Source organism: Bubalus bubalis, chromosome 15 (genome assembly GCF_019923935.1).
Source record: "Bubalus bubalis isolate 160015118507 breed Murrah chromosome 15, NDDB_SH_1, whole genome shotgun sequence".
Classification (NCBI taxonomy): domain Eukaryota; kingdom Metazoa; phylum Chordata; class Mammalia; order Artiodactyla; family Bovidae; genus Bubalus; species Bubalus bubalis.
This window is the reverse complement of record NC_059171.1, coordinates 12,203,870-12,228,208: the sequence shown is the minus strand read 5'-3', so window position 1 is coordinate 12,228,208 and position 24,339 is coordinate 12,203,870. Positions and strand designations below refer to the sequence as shown.

Below are 24,339 nucleotides of genomic sequence, written 5' to 3'. Positions count from 1 at the left end.
ATGCGGCTGACACAAGCCCTGAACACTTCAATGTGGCTGTAACCCCCTGTGTGTTTTTTTTTTTTTTTGTCTTTTGGCGAAACTGGGTTTCCAATCCCAACCTGCCTCTTCCTCCATCCTTCATCCGGACAGCTCGCAAACTGTTTTGCTGGAAAGTGCGATTAAGGGGCACTTCGTGTATTATCTGCCCCCTTCCAGCGTCCGCCTGGTCAAAAGAACAAACCATAATAAAGGAGCCCGGGATTCAACTGTCGTTATTTTTTTTTAAAAGGGGAGAGAGGCGGGGGTCACATGACGGCGAGTCACCGATTTGGCGATGGGGCTGCCCCTCGGGGCTTGCTGCAGAGCCGCCCGCCCCCCAAACTCAGGGCGGGGGCGCTGACGTCACGGCAGAGCCCGGGCCGCGCGCGTATAAACCGCGGGGCGCGGGCGCGGGCGCACCCGGCGCAGTCACCCCGCTATCGGCCGCCCGCATCGCGGCGCGCGCCCGCCTTCGGCCGCCCCCCGGGTAAGGCGCGCGGCCCGCGGCTGGGAGCGGGGGCCTCCGGAGAGGTGCGGGGGGCAGGACTGGGGGAAGGGGTGGGCGTCCCCAGCCAGCGGAGAACTTTCCAAGTGGGGAAAAGAGCCTTCGGGACCTGCTATCCGGCGCGGTGGTCTTTTGATCAGGGGGTCGGGGGGGAGGGGGTGTTGCAGAGTTTAAGGGGCGAAGGATGCCGTTGGGCAGTGGCGGGTTGCTTTAGTGCAGTTCAGTTGGAGGGTCATCTCCTCCTCCAGACTGTGGTCGGAGGACAGCCGTCAGGGATACTTCAGGCTCTGGTTGTTTGAAGAGTCGGCCTACCGGAGGCGCTGCTTGTAAGATTAAAAAAAAACAACAAAAAAAACCCCTACAAACCGATCGGTCATCAGGGTCATCGAGGTGAGGGTCACGGCTAGGGTCATGGACGTGTTGGGGTTTTAGGGAGTGGGTGCGGGAAGGGGAGGGTCTCGCGCTCATAAGTGCATCTTGCTGCTAAAAATGAGATTGCTTCTGCTTTCTGTCTGAGAGCCTGGGAGTCCAGACCTCCAGGCAAGGGGAGAGAGTCTTGAGAAAGGCCAAGTTGTAGCCAAGTTGTTGAATGTCTTTCTCGAGGGAGTCTTGGACCTGATTGGCTTCAGGAAAGTGGAAATCCGAGTTGAAGGAGAGGAACTCTTGGAGTGGACAGAGTTCAATAAGAGTGAAGCACTGTCTCTGCAAGTTTGACAGCTCTGAACCTGAGCAGGTCCTCTCCCTGCCAGAAGGACAAGGCTAAATGTGATATCCTTGGGCAGGCAGGCAGAAGTGAGGCATACACCTCAAGCAGAAATTCTTCTCCCCCTCGAATAAGAGCATATTCAGGCCGTACTGCTGGGGAGCATCAGGGCAACTTTACTAAACATGGAAGTTCCAATCAGCCCTGGTCCAGTCCAGCCGGGGGGAATGATGTCATTGTCACGTGTTCCCCACTGAGGCATAAAAGCCTGCTGGGTGCCGGTGCTACTTAAGTGCCATGTTTAGACAAGAGCGGTAACCTGGCCAGCTGGTCCCCAGCTGCATTAACTTGTTGCTTTTCAAGCCTTCTCTGGAGGCTCTTGGTGCCTTCTGGCTGCCTCTGTGCCGGCTCTGAGTGGGGAATCCCCAGGCTTCCTTGAGGATGGAGGAAGCCCCAGGGCAGTGGACGATATTAACGGTACCTTTTCCTCTTTGCAAATGACAGTCTGCCCGAGGAGCTGCTGTGTGTGTGTGTGTGTGTGTGTGTGTGTGTGTGTGTGTGTGTGTGTGTTCAGTTGAAAGCCTGTTGGATTTGGGGACTGCTTCACTGGTGCTCCTTGTGTGAGGGTTACTTGGTAACCTCACGTACTAAAATATCACCGATGACTGTGTTCGAGCTCCCTGAACTCATGCTTCCTGATGGTACCATCTTGGCTGCTTTGCCTTCCAGGACCTGACGATGACTCTGAACCATGTCACCATGCGCCAGGGCACGGCGGGCGTGCAGCCGCAGCAGCAGCGCTGGAGCATCCCCGCCGACGGCAGGCATCTCATGGTCCAGAAGGAGCCCCAGCAGTACGGCCAGCGCAGCCGTCCCCCTGCCGCCCCGGAGGACCCCTGCCGCCGGAGCTGGTCCTCCGACTCTACGGACTCAGTCATCTCCTCTGAGTCCGGAAACACCTACTATCGGGTGGTTCTCATCGGGGAGCAGGGGGTGGGCAAGTCCACTCTGGCCAACATCTTTGCGGGTGTCCATGACAGCATGGACAGCGACTGCGAAGTGCTTGGAGGTAGGTGGCCCGGCTCCGGTGGGCTTTACGGTGTTGGCAGTGGTCCAGGAGGAAGAGCGAGTGGGTGGGTCATTTGTCTGCAGAGTTGGGAACTGCAATTATGCCTTCTTGGCTCTGCCTGGGGAGCCGAAGTCTCCACAGAAGCGCTGGCATAGGCCTCTGGGACAAGAAAGTGAAAATGCTTGTAGATAGAAGCTGGGCCAGAGAGGGAATTTCTTATATTCCAGCTCTAAAGGGACCGGGGAGACGGTTTTCAGAGGGTGGAGCCAGAGGGTCAGGATCCCACCTCTGGCTTTTGCCAGGTCTGACCTGGACTGTTCAAGCACTCAGTGTAGACACAGCCTTTTTTCATGGTGATACTTAAAACCAAGCCAATTAGAAAACTGTTAGGATGAATTCATTAGTTTGTTTATTGCAGTATTAGAGGCTTTGCTGCTGCTAAGTCGCTTCAGTCGTGTCTGACTCTGTGTGACCCCATAGACGGCAGCCCACCAGGCTCCCCCGTCCCTGGGATTCTCCAGGCAAGAACACTGGAGTGGGTTGCCATTAGAGGCTTTAGAGGGTATAAAATTGTTTAAAATCTCTATTTTCAATAGCTCAATATTTTAAAAAGATATTGAAGGATAACAATGATGATACTTAACGTTTGTAAGTATACTTATGGTTTTTCAATTTTCCATGGATAATCTCATTTAAGGTATTTATTATTTAGGCCTTGGTTTCCAAAACTGATCTAAGGTGATACAGTCTCAAAAAATCACATATTCCTCAAGTAAAGCATAGCATTGTATTCTGGGAAGTAAGATGAGGCTCCTGTAGTCGATGGTTTAAATTCAGTGTCTTTCAGCCACAGGGTCTTAGACGATGCCAGGGTCACTGTATGTCCCTGTCTGCATTTGTGGAAATGAAGGAAGCGTGCTTGTCCAAGTGGCATGGTCTGTCTGAACGCTCAGTTGCAACTCACCGCTGAATCACAGATTTCAGGAGTAGGAAGATGCCTTAGTGATGACATGGTTCTGCCTTGTGCTTGATGCACAGAAATCCTACTCCCTCCTTACTGCCGTCAGCCCGTTTCTACTAAACATCTATTCTTCCTTTGTCTGGGAGTTCACTGCTTCATGAGGCAGCTCCGGAACTGGCTTTAAATGATGACTCATTGATAGAACATTGATTTTTCTCCTCACTCCTGACGTCTCAGGGATGATAGCTAAACCCTAGTTCAAGGGAGAAAGAGGCTCAGTATCTCTTTTTTTGGTAAAGACCCACGGGTGCATGTCCCTATAGGAGACAGGCAGGAAGCTCTCATCTAGAATGTGCATTTGCAGTGGGACAGATGCTTCATTGGGTGCCTTATATTTGTGACTTTATTTTGGTCCTCACATCATGTCTGTACACTGAGTCTTAGGGACTTACCTGGAATCACCCTCTGGAGCATCTTGGATTAGAACCTGGGATTTTAGAAATTAGTTTGGTGGTGTTCACCTTCCACCATTGATAGGGAACCTGCTATGTGCCAGGCACATAATGCTAAGTATTTCCCACAGGTATTTTAATAGTACTTATAAAAATTAAGCCCATTTGGTTCTAAAGTCCCTATTTTACAGGTGAAGAAATGGAAGCTTGTGATGTCAAGTGACTTTCCCAGGGTGAAAAATCTAGTCCATGGTTTGCCCAGGATTCAAAACTAGTTGTGATTGAACCTAAATTCCTGTGTTCTTTCACTGTACTCGGCCGCCCCTGGATTTAGCATCCGAATGCTGTTACATACTATAGCACTTTGGGCAGGGTACCTCCCACGTGCCTGGCTCCATGCCATGCTCTGGGGTACTCAGTGATGGATGAGGTACACCATAATACCCTCTTAGGAAGGATTTGAGGGCTGGGGGCTATAATTTAGAGCAGCGTAAAAATTAATAAAGAAGTCACAGTAAAGTACTTTGGGGATTGATATGAAAAAGAGACCAACTAAGAATTTTTGTTCATTTCTTTAAGAGGGAGGGGTTAAAATAATTAGTAGATAGCAGACTCTCAAAAATGTTTGTCCGTTAGAGCACAGTGGTACCTATCCAGAGGGTGGTATTCCTGTGGGCATAGGGTATGAAGAAGACTGACCCATCCCTGAACCTTGGGAAGGCAGGCTTCTGTATTTGGGAGGTTTCTTGGTTTAATGGGGAGAGGGGACTATTGGTAGGGGGAATCCTTTCGTGATCTCCTCAGACAGAGAATCTTTGACAACAGGAAGCTTCTTTGGTGACTCATCCTACCTAATCTGACCTATTTGAGTAACTCATACTGTCTAGGATTACAGCTCTTACCTGTGGGGGGCTGTTGGAATCGGTGGTTGGCTTTATCTTTCCCGAGGAGAGGGTTTTCCATGGCACTTCACTGCATTGTTTTTTTTTTTCAGCATTAACCATAAGATAAAAAGCACATGATACTCTCATCATTATTTCTCCAAATAAAGATGAATGTTGTTAAGATTATATTGCACTAATCTTATGACTCTCTGTGCATATGTAATGCCATTCATTCATTCACTCATCCGTCCATTCATCAGTTACTGAACGTATGCCATGAAGCTTGATGCGACTCAGTGAGGACATACTAAGAGTCATGGGGTTTCTTCCTTAAAGATGCTGACAGTATTTGTAGTAGAGAGCAGATATACACCCACTTATAAATCAAGATAGGATGCGATTAGTATCTTCAAAGAGGTACAAGGGCAGTACTGGGGGAATTCAGAGGACAAAATAAATACCACTTCTGGCTGTGAAATCAGGAAAAGGTTCAAGCAAGTGTTGGTCTCTGAGCTGGACCCTAAGGACCACTAGGATACAGAAGCCCTGAGGGAGGTGGAAAGACATTGCACGTGTGCACAGAAGTACAGCAGAGACCACTGGACTTGAAACCTCATATGTGGGTTTGGACCCCAGTTTTGATGCTGGGTTTCCCTCATAGCTCAGTTGGTAAAGAATCCGCCTGCAATGCAGGAGATCCTGGTTTGATTCCTGGGTGGGCAAGATCCCCTGGAGAAGGGATAGGCTACCCATTCCAGTGTTCTTGGGCTTCCGTTGTGGCTCAGCTGGTGAAGAATCTGCCTGCAATGTGGGAGACCTGGGTTTGATCCCTGGGTTGGGAAGAGCCCCTGGAGAAGGGAATGGCTACCCACTCCAGTATTCTGGCCTGGAGAATTCCATGGACTATGCAGTCCATGGGGTCACAAAGAGTCAGACACGACTGAGCCACTTTCACTTTCACTTTCTTTTCACTTTGATGCTGGGTGCTCCTGGATAAGATACTTATCCTCCTCATGCTTCCTCATTAGTAAAATAGGCACACTACCGACATCAAAGGTTATTAAGAGGATAAGGGGAGATAGCACAGTGCCGGGCACAGAGTGAGTACCAAGTGAACATTAGCTGGGGCTGATTCTGCTTCTGCTGTTTCCTTCCCGTGGGCTTCTCTTCCGCACTGGCCCTTTCACTGCTTGAAGCCCCTCGTCCACTCTGGTGCCTCTTGCCTGGGGCCCTGTGAGGCGGACAGAGGAGACAGGAGCCACTGGAGGGAAGGCCAGTGCTCCTCAGCACTGCTTGTTCCTTTCCAAGTGGGACCCTCTGGACTCTGAAAGCTGAAAGCAGTTGAGAATTCTGGGGGGAGATGGATGCTGGAGCCTCAGAACTTTCCAGAGGCTGCCAGGACCAGTTCCGGCAGGTGAGAGAACTCCTGTTCAGGCTCACACACAGCCCTGGATCCAGCCTTGAGCAGGGTGGTCCTCCGAGCAAAGAGGGTGGGGGGGTCAAATGCAGTACAGACAAATCAAGAGGCAGCAGTTCAGGGAAAATGGAGACCGATCACAGTTGCCCAGTTAGAAACTCTCCCCCACCCCTCAGGAGGGTCTCTCCTGCTCTACAGGGGGTGAGTCCACCCCCTGCACCCCAGCCTTCATGGGGGAGCACCAGAAAAAGGAAGCCTTCTCCAGACCAGGGATCTGAGAAGCCTTCCAAGCCAGAGGCCTCAACCCTTTCTCCACACACCTTAACCCAGCGCAGATTTCAAAGGACTCGTCTAGAATTTCATATTCTTTTATGTCAGCTCTTCTTACCTGATTAGCACTTAAAAAGGCTGAAAGGTAAGTGCCTAAGAGAGGAAGAGAAACGCAAGCTTTGGTTACAAGCAGGTCCTCTCCTGGTAGCAGAAGGCTGTCAAGCGGGACGCTCTGTGTGTTTGAGGAATCCTTGGGGCACGTAGCCAGAGGCGCTACATAAACCCAGGCGCAGGGCACATGCACACAGCAGGGCCGAGATGTATTGTTTTAGGCTCCTGGGTTTCCAACACAGTGACTTTCAGGCAGGGGTAAGTCAAAATGATCCTGTCAGGAACCTTCTGGAACAGCAAAGCAGTTTGGCCTTAATTTGCAACTGGACTCTTCAGTCCACTTATTCCTCTAGACTTCTGATAATTCTTAAACCGAGGGAAAGTTTGAGTTTGCTTTTTCCCTTAGCTACTGGAATACAGTATGCTTCTGTCTGAACTACTGGAGATTCAAGCAGATCTCTTGTGCTTGCCTACTTTTGGGTAGTGAGTGATGAGCAGAGAAAGTGGGGTGGTTTTTTTTAGTTTTCTGAGTGCAAGGAAGGCTTTCAGAGAAAAGACAAAAACTCTGAGGTGGTCACTGGCAGGCAGCCACGCCCCTACCACTACCCTCTACCCCATCTGTGCTGCCCAAACTCCGATGGTTGGCACTTGGTTGTATAAATTTGCCTGTTGAAGTCATGAGACTCTACTCTCCACTAAGCCAAGTTATGCTATTCACTCCGATCCATTCCTGATGCATCCTGAGGGTAGCAAACACGGTGGGAATAAATAGACTTAAAAATCCCCAGTGGGAAACAGTTACCATCGTTTAGAAGAGTGACTCCAAAAAAAGGTGGGGACGCTGAGAAATTTAAAGTTGTTCCTGGTTCATTTTTATTCTCCTCTGTCCATGTTTCCTTCCTTTCTCTCTCCTGATTCTAATCCCTAGATGAAGAAACATTAGACCAGGAGCATGGCTTTTCTGTTTTAAATTGGAGTGTAGTTGCTTTACAGTGTCGTTAGTTTCTGCTGTATAAGAGTGTGAGTTGGCTACAAGCACACCTGTATCTCCTTGCTCTTGAGCCTCTGTGCCGCGCATTCTGCCCCTGTGGATCGTCGCGGAGTGCTGGGCTGGTTCCCTGTGCTGTATACAGCGGCTTCCCACTAGCTATATACACGTCAATGCTACTCTCTCGATTTGTCCCATGGCCTTCTTCCCCCACTGTGTCTGCAAGTCCGTTCTCTACGTCTGTGTCTCTATTCCTGCCCTGTAAATAGGTTCGTCAGTACCATTTTTCTAGATTCCGTATATATGTATTGATGTACAGTGTTTGTTTTTCTCCCTCTGACTTACTTTATTCTGTGCGACAGACTCTAGGTTCATCCACATCACTACAAATGACCCAATTCCACTCCTTTTTATGGCTGAGTCATATTCCATTGTATATATGTAACACGTCTTTATCCATTCTTCTGTTGATGGACATCTAGGCTGCTTTCATGTCCTGGCTGTTGTAAATAGTACTTTTACAATTTGCACATGAATATTGGGATAATGTGTCTTTTTCAGTTATGTAAACCAGGAGCACTGCTTCTTCTAAGTCCCTCACTGTTATAAAGCAGGAAATGCTCTGGTTCCTACAATGCAGGGCTCTTCAGCTAGGATTACCTGTAATAGGAAATAGCAAGTATGGCAAGAAGCAACTTCCATGATCTGAAGAAGTGATGATAACAGCTAACATTAACTGCATGCCTCCTGTGTGCCCAGGCTTGATAAATGTAATTGTCAGATAGCCCTAAGGTATGGATACTGTAATCAGTTCCATTTCACAGGTGAAGAGACCGAGGCCCAGAGAAATTAAGAAAGCAGTTCAGAGCCAAATAGTTAATAAGGGCGGGCACCCAGATTTGAGTTCAGGTTTGCTTGTGCTCACAGCTCCAGTGCTATATTTATCATCCATTCATTCACTTGATAAGTATTTACTAAGCACCCGCCATCTACCCAGTAAGTGTCCTGGGTGCTGGGGGAGAGGACAGTGAACAGCACAGAGGTAAATCTCTGCGTTAACATTCTGGAAGGTGATAGGGACTGAAAATAATAAAATGAGTACATTAAATGCATTCTTGTTAGCAATCAGCACAGTGAAGAAAAAACAGGGAAGGGAGTAAGGAATATTGGGAGGAGAAGGATAATGGAATTTTAAGAAGATAGTCAGGAAACACATCCCTCAGAAGGAGGTGAGGGAACAAGTCTTCGAATATTGGAGAGAAATGTTATTGTTGTCATTCAGTCGCCCAGCCATGTCCTACTCTTTGCGACCCCATGGACTGTAGCCAGACCTCCCTGTCCCTCGCCATCTCCCGAAGTTTGCCCAAGTTCATGTCCATTGCATTGGTGATGCCATCTCATCCTCTGATGCCCTCTTCTTCTGCTAGAACTAGTTCTAGCAAAAAGAACAGCCAACGAAAAATGACCAAAAAACAAAAAAGACAAGAAATCATTACGAAGATCATAATTTTCTAATGTTAAAATTCAAAACAGGAAACCGCATTGTACAAATAGAGGGAGTATGGGCTCAGTTGCGTGGAACTGATGGGAATTTCTCTTGCAAAAATCCCACTGAACTCAGTTACTCCCCTCCCCCCTACACACACACTGATTTTTCTGGCCTGGAGCTACTCTGCCCTTTGGACTGCATTCACCCTTCACCTACACTCAATCTGGGCTCAAGTGCCAGGAGGGAAGTTTCCATTACTAAGTAGAGCTGGAGGCTGTGCCTCTGTTCTACTTAAGATGGAAAAGCAATCCCGTTTGTTCCAGGGACCTGTATTTTTTAAATGCAGAAAATATCATCAAAACAAGGGTAGTCTCAAGATTTTTTTCTTGCATATTTCAAAAGAGCTCTGTGAGCTGAAAGCTCCCGAAATTGCCAGTGAATGTTCAGTCATCACCCCTGTGAGGGTTGTGAGCTACGTTTGCAGTTCTACTGGGCAGTCAGTGTTTCTCAGGCAGCATCCATGGAATCGGAGTCAAAAGTACTCAAGTGAGTTTATTCTCCTAAAGGGTTTTCCTGTATAAAACGTATAGGAATGATGAAAATGAATGGATGCCTTTCGAGTGTTTAGTGACACATATTCAGAAGATGCAGGAGATCTGCTTAGTAAATACTGGAGGAATATGTGTGGAATGTTGTTGAAGGTGATTAAAAAAGAGTTTATCTTTGTGAATATTTACACAGTTTACTCTGTCTACTTGCATAATTAATTGCATAGTTAGTAAGTTTATTTTCTGGCATAATTTGCTGCATCACCCTCTTAGAGAAAAGTGTTGCATATCTGTTTGACTCCAACATCACTGTTCTTTCTTTTCCAGAAGATACATATGAACGAACACTGATGGTTGATGGGGAAATTGCAACAATTATCCTCCTGGACATGTGGGAGAACAAGGTATGCAGGGCCCGTGACTGTAAACTCCTCTGGGGCCTGCCTTCCAACAGGCTGTTTGGTGCAAGGGTGACATTGTCCTTCTTGATGTTCCAGATAAGGTGGACTCATTTTCTTGATTAAAAAGCATTTACTTCTGAAGACCAAAACTGTTGTAAGGGACACGTTGTTCATAAATGAACTTTGAATAACAAGCAAGTGGCAGTGATCTGCCCTTAGGTCTATTCAGAAATACAAAGTGTATTTGCTTTAGGGAAAGTCCCAGTAAGTATGGGTGATAATTTTAAACTACATAAAACCATATTATATGAAGTTGACATTCTCAATAGTTTTCACATTTTGCTTTTTTTGGTGAAAGGTTTGGGGTTTCTGAGCTTGTATGCTAGACCTTCTGTTTATTGAGAATCCTCCTATGCTAATGAAAGGATTCTTAATTTCATCACTTAGGAGAGGCAACGGAGAAGGCAATGGCACCCCACTCCAGTACTCTTGCCTGGAAAATCCCATGGACGGAGGAGCCTGGTAGGCTGTAGTCCATGGGGTCGCGAAGAGTCAGACATGACTGAGCGACTTTACTTTCACTTTTCACTTTCATGCATTGGAGAAGGAAATGGCAACCCACTCCAGTGTTCTTGCCTGGAGAATCCCAGGGACGGGGGAGCCTGGTGGGCTGCCGTCTATGGGGTCGCACAGAGTCGGACACGACTGAAGCGACTTAGCAGCAGTAGCAGTAGCAGCAGGAGAGGCAAAAAGAATTTTATGGAAGCCAGGAAAGGCTCCTTTTAGGTAGTTGAAATAAAATTGGAAATATTGTTTGGCAGACCCCTTGTATAATTTATCAACTCAAGCTGTAGGAGGAATCGGAAAGTCAAAGTTTTTGGCGTCCGTCCTGTCTGAGCTAGCAGTCTTTACAGTCACAGACATCATGGAAGACTGATGCCTCTGGGGGGAGTCGGAATGAATTTTCTTCCTTTCCCATATCAGCAAAGGGACTCTGGGATACACACGTTCCCTCTTTCAAACGGACACCTCATTCAACCAGGCAGATCTGAGCTCATGGAAGACCTTGTCCTTTATCAGGGGGAGAGTGAGTGGCTACAGGACCACTGCATGCAGGTGGGCGATGCCTACCTGATCGTCTACTCCATCACGGACCGAGCCAGCTTCGAGAAGGCGTCCGAGCTGCGGATTCAGCTCCGCAGGGCCCGGCAGACCGAGGACATCCCGATAATCCTGGTTGGCAACAAAAGTGACCTGGTGCGGTGCCGGGAAGTGTCCGTATCAGGTAAGAGGAGTGGTGCCAGTACCACAGAAACGTCTCTGAGTCCCTTGCATTTTGCTTCCGACAGTTGCTCTTTCCTGAAGCTGAAACTGGAGACTTACTAGAATGCCACATGGAGTTTCATGCATCCTCTCTAAGAGGTCCACGTTCCCAGCAGATCATCTGCTCTACCTGCGGGATTCCAGTCTCTCCATCCCCAAGGCTTTCTCTGGGATTCCTTTAGGGAAGAGGTTTGGCTCAGGGGAAACTGGCCGTCCCCAGCCTTTTGGCCTTGTCCCTTCTATTCTCCAGGGAGATCTCAAGCCTTCTGGGAAGTGAAAGTAACATCTTTAGACAGGAAGAATGGGCACTTGATTAAGGGGCATTGTGAGAAAGAGTCTCACTGAGATTGAGAATTCTACTCTGGCTGCCTCTGGTTCCTAGAAGCACCCTTCCAGCCCTCACTCTTTGTTTCCTGAATTCCAGTCAAGGCATCAGTCTGCTGGTGTCATGTACCCTTTGTCATAATTCAGGGTTACTTTCTATTTGTTGAGCTGGCACCCAAGTGCCTTTGGGGACCTTAAAATTTTATTGTCCTAATATAGATTTGTACAATGGTTAAAAAAAAAATAAAATGCTGCATTGCCAGCCTCCACCCAGGAGTAAAGAACCCTGTAAAAGACTGAAAAGACCCAACCAGCTTGGGAATCCCTTACTCTTGGGAAATGGCTGTCTATAGTAGTCAGTTCCCCCCAAACAAAAACGTGGACACCTGGTCATTAAACACAGGAGAACATTCAAAATTGAGACTGTTTCAGAAAAACTTGTTTGTAGAGTTGCTGTGATTGTACTGTACATGTGTGAAATCTTCAAAATTTTTTCAAAATATCTCATCAAAACTTAAAAAAAGTTTTTTTAAGAGAGGAAATAAACTAGTAGGATTCTTAATTTTCAATTCAGGAACTGAATCAGGAGAAAGAGTAAAGAACATGAACTTGAGAGTGAAGCAGACCTGGATTCACAGCTGCTACTTACAGGCTGTGTGAATGCCCCTCCCTTCCAGTCTCATCAGCTACCTGAAAGGGATAGTGTACTTTTAAAGATTGTTGTGAGCATTAAAAAAATATTTGTCAAGTATTTAGCCCGTTTCCCGAGGGGAGTCAATTAAGACACTGGCTGGGACTATTATAATTAATACTAAGACACTAGTGAAATTGGACCTTCACATCGTGAATTTGGTGGGCCCGATCTAAAGCCCGTCTTTGCTGCTTCCAGGAATTTTCCTGTGAGGCTCTTTGCTTCTGTTTAGGGGAGGCCACGTGTCCCCGTGGCCTCCGGTATCCATCATGTGTATTGCTGACTTTGAGTTCCCTGGGGCACCGTTTCAAGTTAGGCCGCATGCAGCTTGGCTGTGTGCGTGGCGGGTCAAATCTGCAGCTCCCCTGACTCTCCTCTCGCCCTCTTGTTTTCCCCATCAGAAGGGAGAGCGTGTGCCGTGGTGTTCGACTGCAAGTTCATCGAGACTTCTGCGGCCGTCCAGCACAACGTCAAGGAGCTGTTTGAAGGCATAGTGCGGCAGGTCCGCCTCCGGCGGGACAGCAAGGAGAAGAACGAGCGGCGGCTGGCCTACCAGAAGCGGCGGGAGAGCATCCCCAGGAAAGCCAGGCGCTTCTGGGGCAAGATCGTGGCCAAAAACAACAAGAACATGGCCTTCAAGCTCAAGTCCAAGTCCTGCCACGACCTCTCGGTGCTCTAGGCACCCAGAGTCACCCGCTGTCCCGCAGAGGACATCACTGAAGGCCACTGGGACCCATAATCTATATTAGATTGGATTCTTAAGTATCGTTAGATGTGGCTTCCCCTATTGTAGCTGGGAACTAACGTGCTAGCCTGCTGGGCAATGTACGCATGGGAAATGAAAGAGCTTCGTGAGGAGTCAGTATTCATCTACAGGAAGAGCCTGACCTTTGCTGTTTGAACACCCAAGACTCATTAAAGGGCGTGGTCGGGGTTCACATGTGTTTCTTCTCTCCTTTGGCCGATAGAGAATCGAAGCCTACCGAAGAATGCCTGGACAAGAACTTTTCCTTGTTAAAATTTTGCCTGGTGTTCTGATATGTGAATTTGAGGCCAATCAGTCTGTCATAGGCAAATATAGGAAAGCTGTCAAAGGAGTTTTGCAAAGGAAAGAGAACGTCTGTCTTTGTAGCTTATATTTGTGGAGCTAGAACTGCATAACTGGGTCCATCATGCTCATTGCTGTCATTGCTCCGTGAAGCTGTGAGAGATGATGGACTTGCTGGAAACGAAAGCTTAGCAAACCATTTTTGTTCAATGCCCATAGCTGATGATCCAGAAATCTGTACAATTTGGAATTGATACATGTACCACTTATGGGTTCAAAAATTGTGTATTTACTATTGTGTCTTATATTTTTTTATTTAGAGGAAAATTATTTTAATCAGATTCTATTTAGCCAAACCACATTTTCTGTTGCATTGTTTTTAAAATCATGGGGCCATCATAAAAATATTTTTAACATCTAAATTACTAAGAACATAGAGTGCAAAATGCCAGATTTTAAAATATAATTGAAGCTCTGAATTTTTGTAAAACACAAAACATAAATACTTCCAGCATTTTGGGTTGACCCTTGTATGCCACAGCTCTGCTCTATTTATTATTATTTTGCAAAATAACAATCATTGTAACATTTGATAAAGCATATTTATGAACCTGTTTCTTATTAAGAAAAACACCCATTTTATTACCATTTTCTATCTTTTTCAGAATATTCAAGTTTTTACCTATATGTCTTATAATAAAATAAATAAAATCTTTGGGAAAAAAAGGCATTCCTAAATATTTTTCCTCTCCAGGAAAGATGGTTGTGATCATTTTGGTATAGCTTCCAGAGCAAGCAAATTATAAAGAAACCTACCTATCATTTTATTTCTTCTTTTCATTGGCAGTAGCCCAGTCATTATCTGTTTTAAAGAGTATTCCTGACCCCTGTCCTTTGGGACGTGATTCACAATAATGCAAGGTGATTTTCAGCTGATACAGTTAGGAAGTATTTGGAGTCACGTAAATGCTAAGTTACAATAAAAGTGAGATTGATCTTTACTTTGGTCTGGAAAATTCCTAACTCAACAGATGGGCCTCGCTTTGCTCCCCAAAGGCTCATGGTCCTAAGCTTGAGTAAAGCATTAGAGGAAATTATAAAGGATTAGGGAGGAAAAAAAGGAAGCTGGTGATTTTCAGCCTGAGATCTAGCCAGGCAAGGCTTTAACCAAATTCTCCTTGCTGACTTTATTACAGCTGGACATTAATACATGGCTGCTTTCCAGTGGTGCTGTGTAGCCCTTCTGCTGCAGGAGTGAGGCTCCCTGTTCACACCCCTGGCCCCCATGTGCCCCCTCTTTCACTCTCAACTCCCTCTCTTTCTGAGTTTGTGGTCAGACACACACAGTGACAATCGTGGGACCTTGCATATTGCCCCGAGTGACACAGTTTTACAAGGGGTTTCTTTTCTGTTCTGTTGCCCTTTCTTCTCCCTTTTCTAAGCTGGGAGCAGAAGTTCCCATCTCAGAACTTTGTATCTTTGAATTGTGTAAGGAAACAGTACAGGGAAGTGATGAGAGTAAAGATTCAGGTTACACAGGCCTCTGCGGAATCCCGGCTGTGCCATTTAACATGTGCGTCTGGAGTAGAGATTAAAGCTTCTTAACTATCAGTTTCTCATCTGCAAAATGGGGCTGCTAAATATATCTGCCTTATAAGGTTGTGAGACGGATGTCGTTTGGTTTGCCACACTGTAAAGAGCTTGAGAAATGGCAGTTTTCATTGACACACATCTTCCACTTTGCATCAGTTAGTTTTTTTAAAATTTTAATTGGAGGCTAATTACCTTACAATATTGTTTTATATGTCAGCCTCCCCAAAATGAAATGGACACTCCTTAAAATCAAGAACCACTTCAATCTTTTCCTTTTCACCTCTCTGCGGTACAGAGCTTTACATACATTGAAGGTTTTAATAGCATTTCTTCTTGAATAGTTTCTCCCAGTGGCTCCATGAGGTTGACAGGCCATTTTACAGCAAACAAGGCCAGGGGATAAGTGACTTTCTCAGTTTGTTCAGCTATGAAGTATCTGGGTTATGACTGGTGTCCAGCTGTGATGTATTTGCATCTTCTAGAATCTAAAACTGTTTCCTATACACACAGCTCTTTTCATCTTCATCGGTCAGCCCTTCTCCCCGCCCCACACACCACACACACCACACATAGCATGCCACACCTCCCCTCCACATCCCCCACACGTAACACAAACCACATACACGCACCCCTCCATGTAGCATACACACACAACATGCACATACAGCAAACACAGTACCCACATCCCACAGTACACATACCACATACATACCTGACACGCACACCACACACACACACACACACACACACACACACGTATTCTTTATACTCTCTTCTCCCAATTCAGCCTGCCTCCTCACTTATTTCAGATCTCCTTAGATAAACAGCCAACAGCTCCCAAGCGTCTAAGCCTCAGGGCCCGTTGAGGACCGTCACCTCAGGGCTCCCCCAGCTAAGCCAGGCACACAGTGCAGGTTGCAGTCCAGTCTGAGAGGTGATTTGGTTCAAACACATCTGGGTTTCAAACTGGTTTCATCACTGTGGCTATGTGACCAGTAGGAACTTGCTTATCCCCTTCAGCCTCAGTTTGCCCATCTGTGATGTAGGGATAACACCTACTTCACAAGGTTGCAATGAGAACAGCGAGAGACCTGCAAAAGTTTTCGCCCCAAGGTAGCTCCCACAGCTGCTGCTCCTACACAGCATCTTGCCTTCACTCACCCTCACCTCCTCCAGACATTGCTGGGTGTCCGCGCACCATCGGATGCCAGGGATACAGTGATGACTAAGACATTGTCCTGGTCCTCCGAGTCCTCGAGAAAGGTAAACACAACTGTCCCGAAAAGCCAAAGAAGGTGGCATTAGGGATAGGAAGAAACGAAACGAGGATTATACGTGGAAGGTGCTGGATCTGCTGCCATTAGATGAAGTTTAGATGAAAGAAAACTATTAAAATGATTGGATTTGAGGTGGAAAAATAAATTGGGCTATTTTTTAAAATTCCATTTTGGAAAGTAGGAGCATTGGAGAAAAGTTGGATTTTTAGCAACCTGTCTTTTTGCTCAATACATGAACTACTCAATAAATGGAATGAAGCAGACGATTATGAATTCACTCGGCCAAATCCATGGAGTGCCTACGTGTGCAAGGTGCGGTGGAGGAAACCCAATGGGAGAAGGCTGTCTCGCCTTTAAGAAGCCTATGATATAGTTATGGCATATTTGTGGGAGGTGGGCATGGTGTGAATGAGGACAGCTACACAAAAACCTAGACTATGACACAGAAGATAAGAAGGGGCCGCAGACCTGTGAGGTAATGTGGTGGGAGCTTGGCTGGTGCAATCATGGAATGCCTCTTGGAGGAAGTGGCATTGCGCTTAATCTTGAAGACTACTTAAGATTTCCACAGACAAGGCTAGTTAAAAGAAAGAAAAAGGGAGAGGTTGGCCTATGTCAAGAAAATAGCATGAGTAAGAGCAGAGAGGCAGGAAAGAGAAAAATATGTTTAGAAAAAATAAGACAAGTCTAGTTTGACCAGGAGATTTCTGGAAGGTGGTTAAAAGTGAAGTGGTTAAATATATGAGTCTTGGAGTCAGAAAAATGTAGTTTCACATTCTAACTTGTTAGCTATAGTGGGTTGAATTCCCCCCCAAATCCACATCCACCTCAAAATGGGACCTCATTTGGAAAGAAATTTTTTTTTAGTGTACTTAGTTAAGGATCTTGAAATCATTCTGGACTTACGGTGGGCTCTAAATCCAATGAGTGCTGCCTTCATAAGAGAAAAGAGAGGGAGAGAGATGTGACACGTAGGGAAGGAGGCCACGTGAAGACAAAAGCAGAGATTGGCATGATGCTGTGGCCGGCGAGGAATGCCGAGGAACATCTGGGACCAGTAGTTGCAGACAGAAGGAAGGATTCTCCCTAAAGCCTTCTGAGGGAGAATGGCTCTGCCAACATCATCATTTTAGATTTTTAGCCTCCAGAACTGCAGTAGAATACATTCTGCTGTTTGAGCCAACAAGTTTTTGGTAACGTCAGCAACCCTAGGGAAATGAAATGCATTGGGTTATTTAGGGCAATGTAGCCTCTATAAAGGAGAAGGCGATGGCACCCCATTTCGGTACTCTTGCCTGGAAAATCCCATGGACGGAGGAGCCTGGTAGGCTACAGTCCATGGGGTCGCTAAGAGTCGGACACGACTGAACGACTTCACTTTCACTTTTCACTTTCATGCATTGGAGAAGGAAATGGCAATCCACTCCAGTGTTCTTGCCTGGAGAATCCCAGGGACGGGGGAGCCTGGTGGGCTGCCGTCTATGGGGTCACACAGAGTCGGACACGACTGAAGCGACTTAGCAGCAGCAGCAGCAGCCTCTATAAGCCTCCATTTCTTCATTGGAGAAACAAAGATAATGCCCATCTCAAAGGATTATCATGAGGATTAAATGGAAAGCGCTCAATTCATTGTCTGTCCAAGAGGTAGAAAGTGACTAAACAGGAAGGTAAGAATGGGGCGTCAGAGACTTGTCAATGTCCAGGCTGAGAAGTTTGCACTTGGTTCAGAAGACAATGCAGGGGCTTGAAGATTGCCAAACGGTGTGAGAGGTCAAGTGGTGCTGCTTCAGGACATGCCCCAGGGGGGTTGACCTGGCAGGAACTTGGAGGTACAAGACCACCCCCCACACCCCCCCTGCAAGAAGACCTGCGAGGAAGCCACGGGAGCACCTGGCCTCGTGTACTGAACCCTGTGCAGAGGGGACGGAAGCTGTCCAGCAGGAGAGCCGTCGATGTGTGCTCTGCATTGACGAGTGCACGCGTCTGGCAGGTTTCCAGGTTTTGTGCGGGGAGTGCCCCCAACGCAACGAGGCCTGATACCTACAACAGCCAGATGGCAGTGCAAATAAGAGACAAGGAGAAAAGGGCAGCAGAGCAGGGCGGGGAGCGCTGGGTTACCAGATGATCCTGTGGGAAGGGTGTGGATTCCAACTCTGTGACTGCCGAAAAAAGCCGTAAAACAGGAGGCCTGAAACCACCAGTAATTGTCCAGTTTAACTCCTGAAGCACTGAGGAAATAAATATTGCACACCTGCTTGTTGGCTCCTCACATCAGATGGCCAAAATATTGGAGCTTCAGCCTCAGCATCAGTCCTTCCGACGAATATTCAGGGTTGATTTCCTTTAGGATTGACTGGTTTGATCTTGCTGTCCAAGGCACTCTCAAGAGTCTTCTCCAACAGCACAATTTGAAAGCATCATTCTTTGGTGCTCAGCCTTCTTTAAGGTTCAACTCTCACATCTGTACATGACTACTGGAAAAACTGGAGTACTGCAATTAAAATAACTTCAAATGTCAACTAGACTCTCATCTTGCTCCACTATTCAGTATATTTCAAAAATACAGCTTCTGTCAATGGTTTTATTTACTTCAGTATTTACAAAGGAAACTGAGTATTCAAGAGGTGTGTGCCCTTTCAGAAACCAAAATGAGTTGCAATTTAAGTTTACTGAGATTGTGGTCAGATAAGCTGAAACAAGATGAGCCTGCAGCTTCTGTGGGACTGAGGTTTTTAACCACTTGAGTCAAAGTAGAGAAGTTACCTCTCACTGTCAGACTTTAAGAAACATGGATACTCAAGTGGCCTGAGATGTACTAGATTAGCATTACTTAGAGGCCCCACGGATGTCATTTGACTTGCAGAAAACTGGCTGCCATGTGGGTGATTTGAAACAATTTTGGAGGGCACTTTCCTGAAGGGTATTTGTAATTTTAGCTACATACATATACCTTCCACCTATATATGTTTGTATATGTACAGACCACACATATTTACACCAGCCTCATTTGAAGACAAACTAATTGTAATACAGATGGCAGATGTTGCAAACTAGATATCTGATGAGGGAACTATACTCCTCATGTGAATGTCGGCAAAAGGTACCTTATCAGGAGCACCGTAGACACAGAGAGCACATTGCAAATACCAGAAAACGGGCAGGCAAAGAGCCGTGAGGAGTGCAGTCGATAGTCGGTCAGCTTTTATTTGATTAAAAACACAATCAGATATATTTGAAAGCAGTACTTTCTGTTTTTTGTAAGCATCAGGCTGGACAAGGCGATGAAGTAGGAATGGAAATCCTATTTAAAAAAATGCAGAGGAAATTGCCTGTGATTCATCTGTTTGATGGTAAGATGGAGCTGGTAGCTGGCCATAGTGTGGTTCAATATTTGGAAAGAGCAAGTGAGGAGCTTGGCTTATCTGAGGAATGATGGGGCAAAAGTAATTCTGAGCTGAGGTGGAAAAAAACAAGTGCCAACAGGGCCTCCACATGTCTTTCAGACGAGACCTGCCACACCATGAACGTGCCTCCCCCTTCACCTGGGCCTTAAAGGGAGGTCCAGGCAAGGTGCCCACAGAGCGACAGGACCCTGGGCACAAGCCTTTATTAAAGTCTGAGGATGGAGGGCTTTTTCTTGTTGCAAGGCCCGATGGGTTAATTCAGACAAGAGAGTGAGGCTTTGATAAGCTCCACAGGGGTCTTATCTAATGGGTGCCGGGGAGGCTGTGCTTGCAAGGGCTGCTGGGAAAGTCACGTCAGGAACTTACTTTTGCTTGTGACTCTACGGGCTGTTACCGAGGACATGCACTTGTATGAGGGCATTCCTGTCAGCTTACGGCCTCCCGCAGGTCACTAGGTCAAATAAAATGGATGCAGAGGCAGCAATGCCTGGGGATAGAGTATCTTAGCTAAACTCTGGACTCTGGATGTTCATGAGCCCCGTAAGACCCACAGTAGTACATGTGGTCCTGTAGACTCCAAAAGATGACTCGAGTTTAGAGTTTGAGCGAGCCTCAGATGGCAGAGGACTCCTCCTTTTTGCACAGGGAGACACTGAGACCCTGAAGGTGTGATTTGCTCAGTGACCCAGTTGGGCCAGAACCCAGGGTTCCAGACCCCAGTTCAATGCTCTTTCCACAAGAGTCACTGCCTTGCCACCTGAGTTAAAAGACTGTCCTGGCTTTCCTAATCATAGCTCAGTTGGTAAAGAATCCACTTGCAATGCAGGAGACCCTGGTTCAATTCCTGGGTCAGGAAGATCCCCTGGAGAAGGGATAGGCTACCCACTCCAGTATTCTTGGGCTTCCCTTGTGGCTCAGCTGGTAAAGAATCTGCCTGCAATGTGGGAGACCTGGGTTTGATCCCTGGGTTGGGAAGACTCCCTGGAGAAGGGAAAGGCTACCCACTCCTGTATTCTGGTCTGGAAAATTCCATGGACTAAGTCCACGAGGTTGCAAAGAGTTGGACACAACTGAGTGACTTTCACTTCACTTCTTCACTTCAGATCAGATCAGATCAGTCACTCAGTCATGTCCGACTCTTTGCAACCCCATGAATCGCAGCACGCCAGGCCTCCCTGTCCAACACCAACTCCTGGAGTTCACTGAGACTCATGTCCATCGAGTCGGTGATGCCATCCAGCCATCTCATCCTCCGTCGTCCCCTTCTCCTCCTGCCCCCAATCCCTCCCAGCATCAGAGTCTTTTCCAATGAGTCAACTCTTCACCTCAGTGCATCTTAAAATCTTAATGCATAAAATAAGAAAAATACTACTGATTTCACAGTGTTTTTTTAATTCAAAATTGTTTTAATCTTTTTAAATGGAATACAGTTGCTTGACAATGCTGTATCAGTTTCTACTATACAACGTGAATCAGCTGTATGTACCATATACCCGCTCCCTCTTCAGCCTGCCTCCCTCCACCATCCCACCCTTCTCAAAACTACAGTGAGGTATCACCTCACATCGTCAGAATGGCCATCATCAAAAAGTCTATAAACAATAAATGCTGGAGAGGCTGTGGAGAAAAGGGAACCCTCCTACACGGTTGCTGGGAATGTAAATTGGTGCAGCCACTATGGAGAACAGTATGGAGGGTTCTTAAAAAATGAAACAGAAGCTACTGTATGACCCAGCAATCCTACTCCTGGGCATATAACCCTGAAAAAACCACAGTGTTTTTAAGATGACAGAATGAGATAAATAAAAGTGCTTTGTAATCTCTGAAGAGACTTCAAACCTCTACAGAGTCATTAAAGTGCTATGCACATATGAGGTGGCATGAAGGCTTGTTTGCCAATCGATGACTTCAACAGTGTCTGAAGGAGAATCACAGGTGGAAGTCAGACCAGCTCGTGGAGTAGGTGGGTCTCTCAGTGCCTACCCTCAGCGGATTCTCCCCCCACCACCCCAGACAGATACTCACCTACTTTGCTGATGTATTGGACTGGCTTTGATCACTGTCCCTTGGAATGTCTGAAGCCAGTTAAAGCGCATTAGCAGTTGGGGAAATGCCAACGCCATCTCTTCTGGCAGCAGCAGGAGGGAACTTGTAATTTGATTTTCTTTATTGTATCTTTGAGAGTCTCTGTACAGACTGGGCAATGAGAAATGCTATTTTAGGTGTTAAAGATGAGGACATTTGACTCATAAAAATATCAGATTGATAGTGACCTTGTCCATTTCCTTGCTTCTAGGTGGAACAGTGTTCCACCTGACAGATAAATGAGACCCTAGGGTGTCACAGGTGCTTCAGGTTATAACTGTGAGTAAATCACTGCAGATGGTGACTGCAGCCATGAAATTAAAAGACGCTTGCTCCTTGGAAGAAAAGCTATGACCAAGCTAGACAGCATATTAAAAAGCAGAGACATTACTTTACCAACAAAGGTCCATCTAGTCAAAGCTAGGGTTTTTCCAGTAATCATGTATGGATGTGAGAGTTGGATTATAAAGAAAGCTGAGAGCTGAAGAACTGATGTTTCTGAACTGTGGTGTTGGAGAAGACTCTTGATGGTCCCTTGGATTGCAAGGAGATCCAACCAGTCCATCCTAAAGGAAATCAGACCTGAATATTCATTGGAAGGACTGATGCTGAAGCTGAAACTCCAATACTTTGGCCACATGATGTGAAGAACTGACTCATTTGAAAAGACCCTGATGCTGGGAAAGATTGACGGTGGGAAGAGAAGGGGATGACAGAGGATGAGATGGTTGGATGGCATCACCAATGCGATGGACATGAGTTTGAGTAAGCTCCGGGAGATGGTGATGGACAGGGAAGCCTGGCGTGCTGCAATCCATGGGGTCACAAGGAGTTAGACATGACTGAGCCACTGAACTGAACTGAGGGTGTCACAGGTGCTTTGGGTTATAACTGTGAGTGTAGGAAAGAAGACAGAAGTGGACACGTGGGATTCACCTCCTTTGTGACTGAGAAGGAAAATGCAGATTGTGCAGCTCCATGAGAGAGTAGCTGAAAACGTAAGATGAACCCAAGATGAGGATGGGTTGCCTGGGTTTGGATGCTGGTTCCCCCTGGGTTATCCCAGCTAGGTAACTTGGGCAGGTAACAGTCTTTATCAGGCTCAGTTTCATTATCAGAAGGAAGCAATCAAGTAAATGAATTAAGATTATCTATTTCTTTGGTTTTTATAGAGAATAATGGAAAAGTGCAGCCTCCTGGTACATGATGCTTAAAGCTTTTAGCAAGGTTTATTTTCTTTATTCAAATGAAAACCAAGTGCCTTCAGAGACTAGTCCTAGGAGGGAAGTCTGGAAGCAGGGAGGGGCTGTCTAACAGGAGACTCTCCTAGTCTGTTATCCTAAATTGTCATCTTGCCCTTGGCAGTCAATACTACTCTAGAGGGGAGTCCAGCCTGAATGTCCTGGCCAAAGGATGGACCAAACTTCCTGCCACAAAGGAATCACATTCCTTTTTAAGGCTGAATAATATTCCATTTTATGTATCCACAAATGAATTCTATATTTTCTATATTCGTTCATCTATCATTAGACACTTGATTGTTTGTACCATTTGGTTATTATGAAAAATACTGTCATGAACATGGGTGTATAAATATCTGTAAGAGTCTCTGTTTTCAATTCTTTTGAGAAGAAGTGGAATTGCTGGATCTTTTAGTAATTCTATCTTTAATTTTTTGAGAAATCTCCATGTCCTTTTCCACAGTGGCTGTGTCATTTTGCATTCCCAACAGCAATGAATGTACAAGGGTTCTGAGTTCTCCACATTCTTGCCAACACTTCCTATATTATATATTTTTTTGTTAATAGCCACCCGACTGGGTGTGAAGCAGTATCTCATTGTGGTTCTGATTTGTATTTCCCTAGTGATTAGTGATGTTGCAAGTCTTTTCACATGCTTATTGGCCATTTGGTGGTGGTTTAGTTGCTCAGTGGTATCTGACTCTCTGCAACCCCATGGACTATAGTCCTCTAGGCTTCTCTGTCCATGGGATTTTCCAGGTAAGAATACTGGCATGGGTTGCCATTTCCTTCTCCATTTACATACTGTTTTTGGAGAAATGTCTATTCAAGTCCTTTGCTGATTTTTTGATTGGGTTATTTTGAGCTGTAGGAGTTCTTCATATATTCTGAGTATTAATCTCTCATTAGATATATGATTTGCAAATATTTTCTCCCATTTCATGAGTTGTCTTTTTGCTTTGCTTATGGTATCCTTTGATGTACAAATGTTTTAAATTTTGATGAAATTCAATTTATCCACGTTTTCTTTTGTTGCTTGTGCTTTTGATGTCATATCCAAGAAATTGTTGCCAAACCAGTTTCATTTGCCTGACATACAGCAAGTCAAATCTAGATGGAGAGGTTTGTAGCAGAGAAAGGATTTGTTCACAAGGCAGTCAAGCGAGGAGTCAGGAGAACAAGTCTCAAGTCCACCTCCCCAAAGGCGAGAGGGCCTTGGAATATTTATAGGGTAAGGAGGTAAAGTGGTCTGAGGAGTGGGGAAAGATGACTGGAGGCAAGAAAATGGTGAAATAACTGGTGTTCTGTGCAGGTGTATCTGAGTTACATTCTTCTTCATAGTATGCATGTTCAGAAAATGGCAGCATTAGCATGATCTAAGGGTGGAGTTTGGGGCCCTCTAACGTCAAAAGGCTATCCATCAGACACTTGCACAGTCTCAGTTGGATGTTGGTCATCTTGATCGGTTTGATCTGAGCAAAACTAGCTCCATGTTCCTGAAAAATGATTCAGCCATTACTGTGGAAGCCCATAC

General features: G+C 46.0%; 1 protein-coding gene across 7 annotated transcripts; it reads left to right on the top strand.

Moving 5' to 3' along the window:
* The first annotated feature begins 372 nt into the window (after positions 1-372).
* On the top strand, positions 373-13,931 carry GEM (GTP binding protein overexpressed in skeletal muscle). 7 transcript variants are annotated; one of them, XM_044928535.1, is made up of 5 exons: positions 373-508; positions 1,959-2,298; positions 9,746-9,822; positions 10,804-11,104; positions 12,559-13,931. In XM_044928535.1, exons 2-5 carry the CDS (start codon positions 1,968-1,970, stop codon positions 12,834-12,836), a joined length of 987 nt encoding a protein of 328 aa, XP_044784470.1. In that variant the 5' UTR covers positions 373-508; positions 1,959-1,967; the 3' UTR covers positions 12,837-13,931. The 7 variants fall into 7 exon arrangements, with proteins under 7 accessions (XP_044784470.1, XP_006076345.1, XP_044784468.1 ...); XM_044928533.1 differs by lacking the exon at positions 373-508 and adding an exon at positions 531-552; XM_044928534.1 differs by lacking the exon at positions 373-508 and adding an exon at positions 994-1,706.
* Positions 13,932-24,339: the final 10,408 nt, after the last annotated feature.

Coding starts and splice junctions, on each gene's coding strand:
- GEM (XM_044928534.1), top strand. CDS start 1,671: ATGGAGGAAGCCCCAGGGCAGTGGACGATATTAACG. Junction 1,707..1,958: donor GGCAGTGGACGATATTAACG/GTACCTTTTCCT, acceptor TTTGCCTTCCAG/GACCTGACGATGACTCTGAA. Junction 11,105..12,558: donor CCGGGAAGTGTCCGTATCAG/GTAAGAGGAGTG, acceptor TTTCCCCATCAG/AAGGGAGAGCGTGTGCCGTG.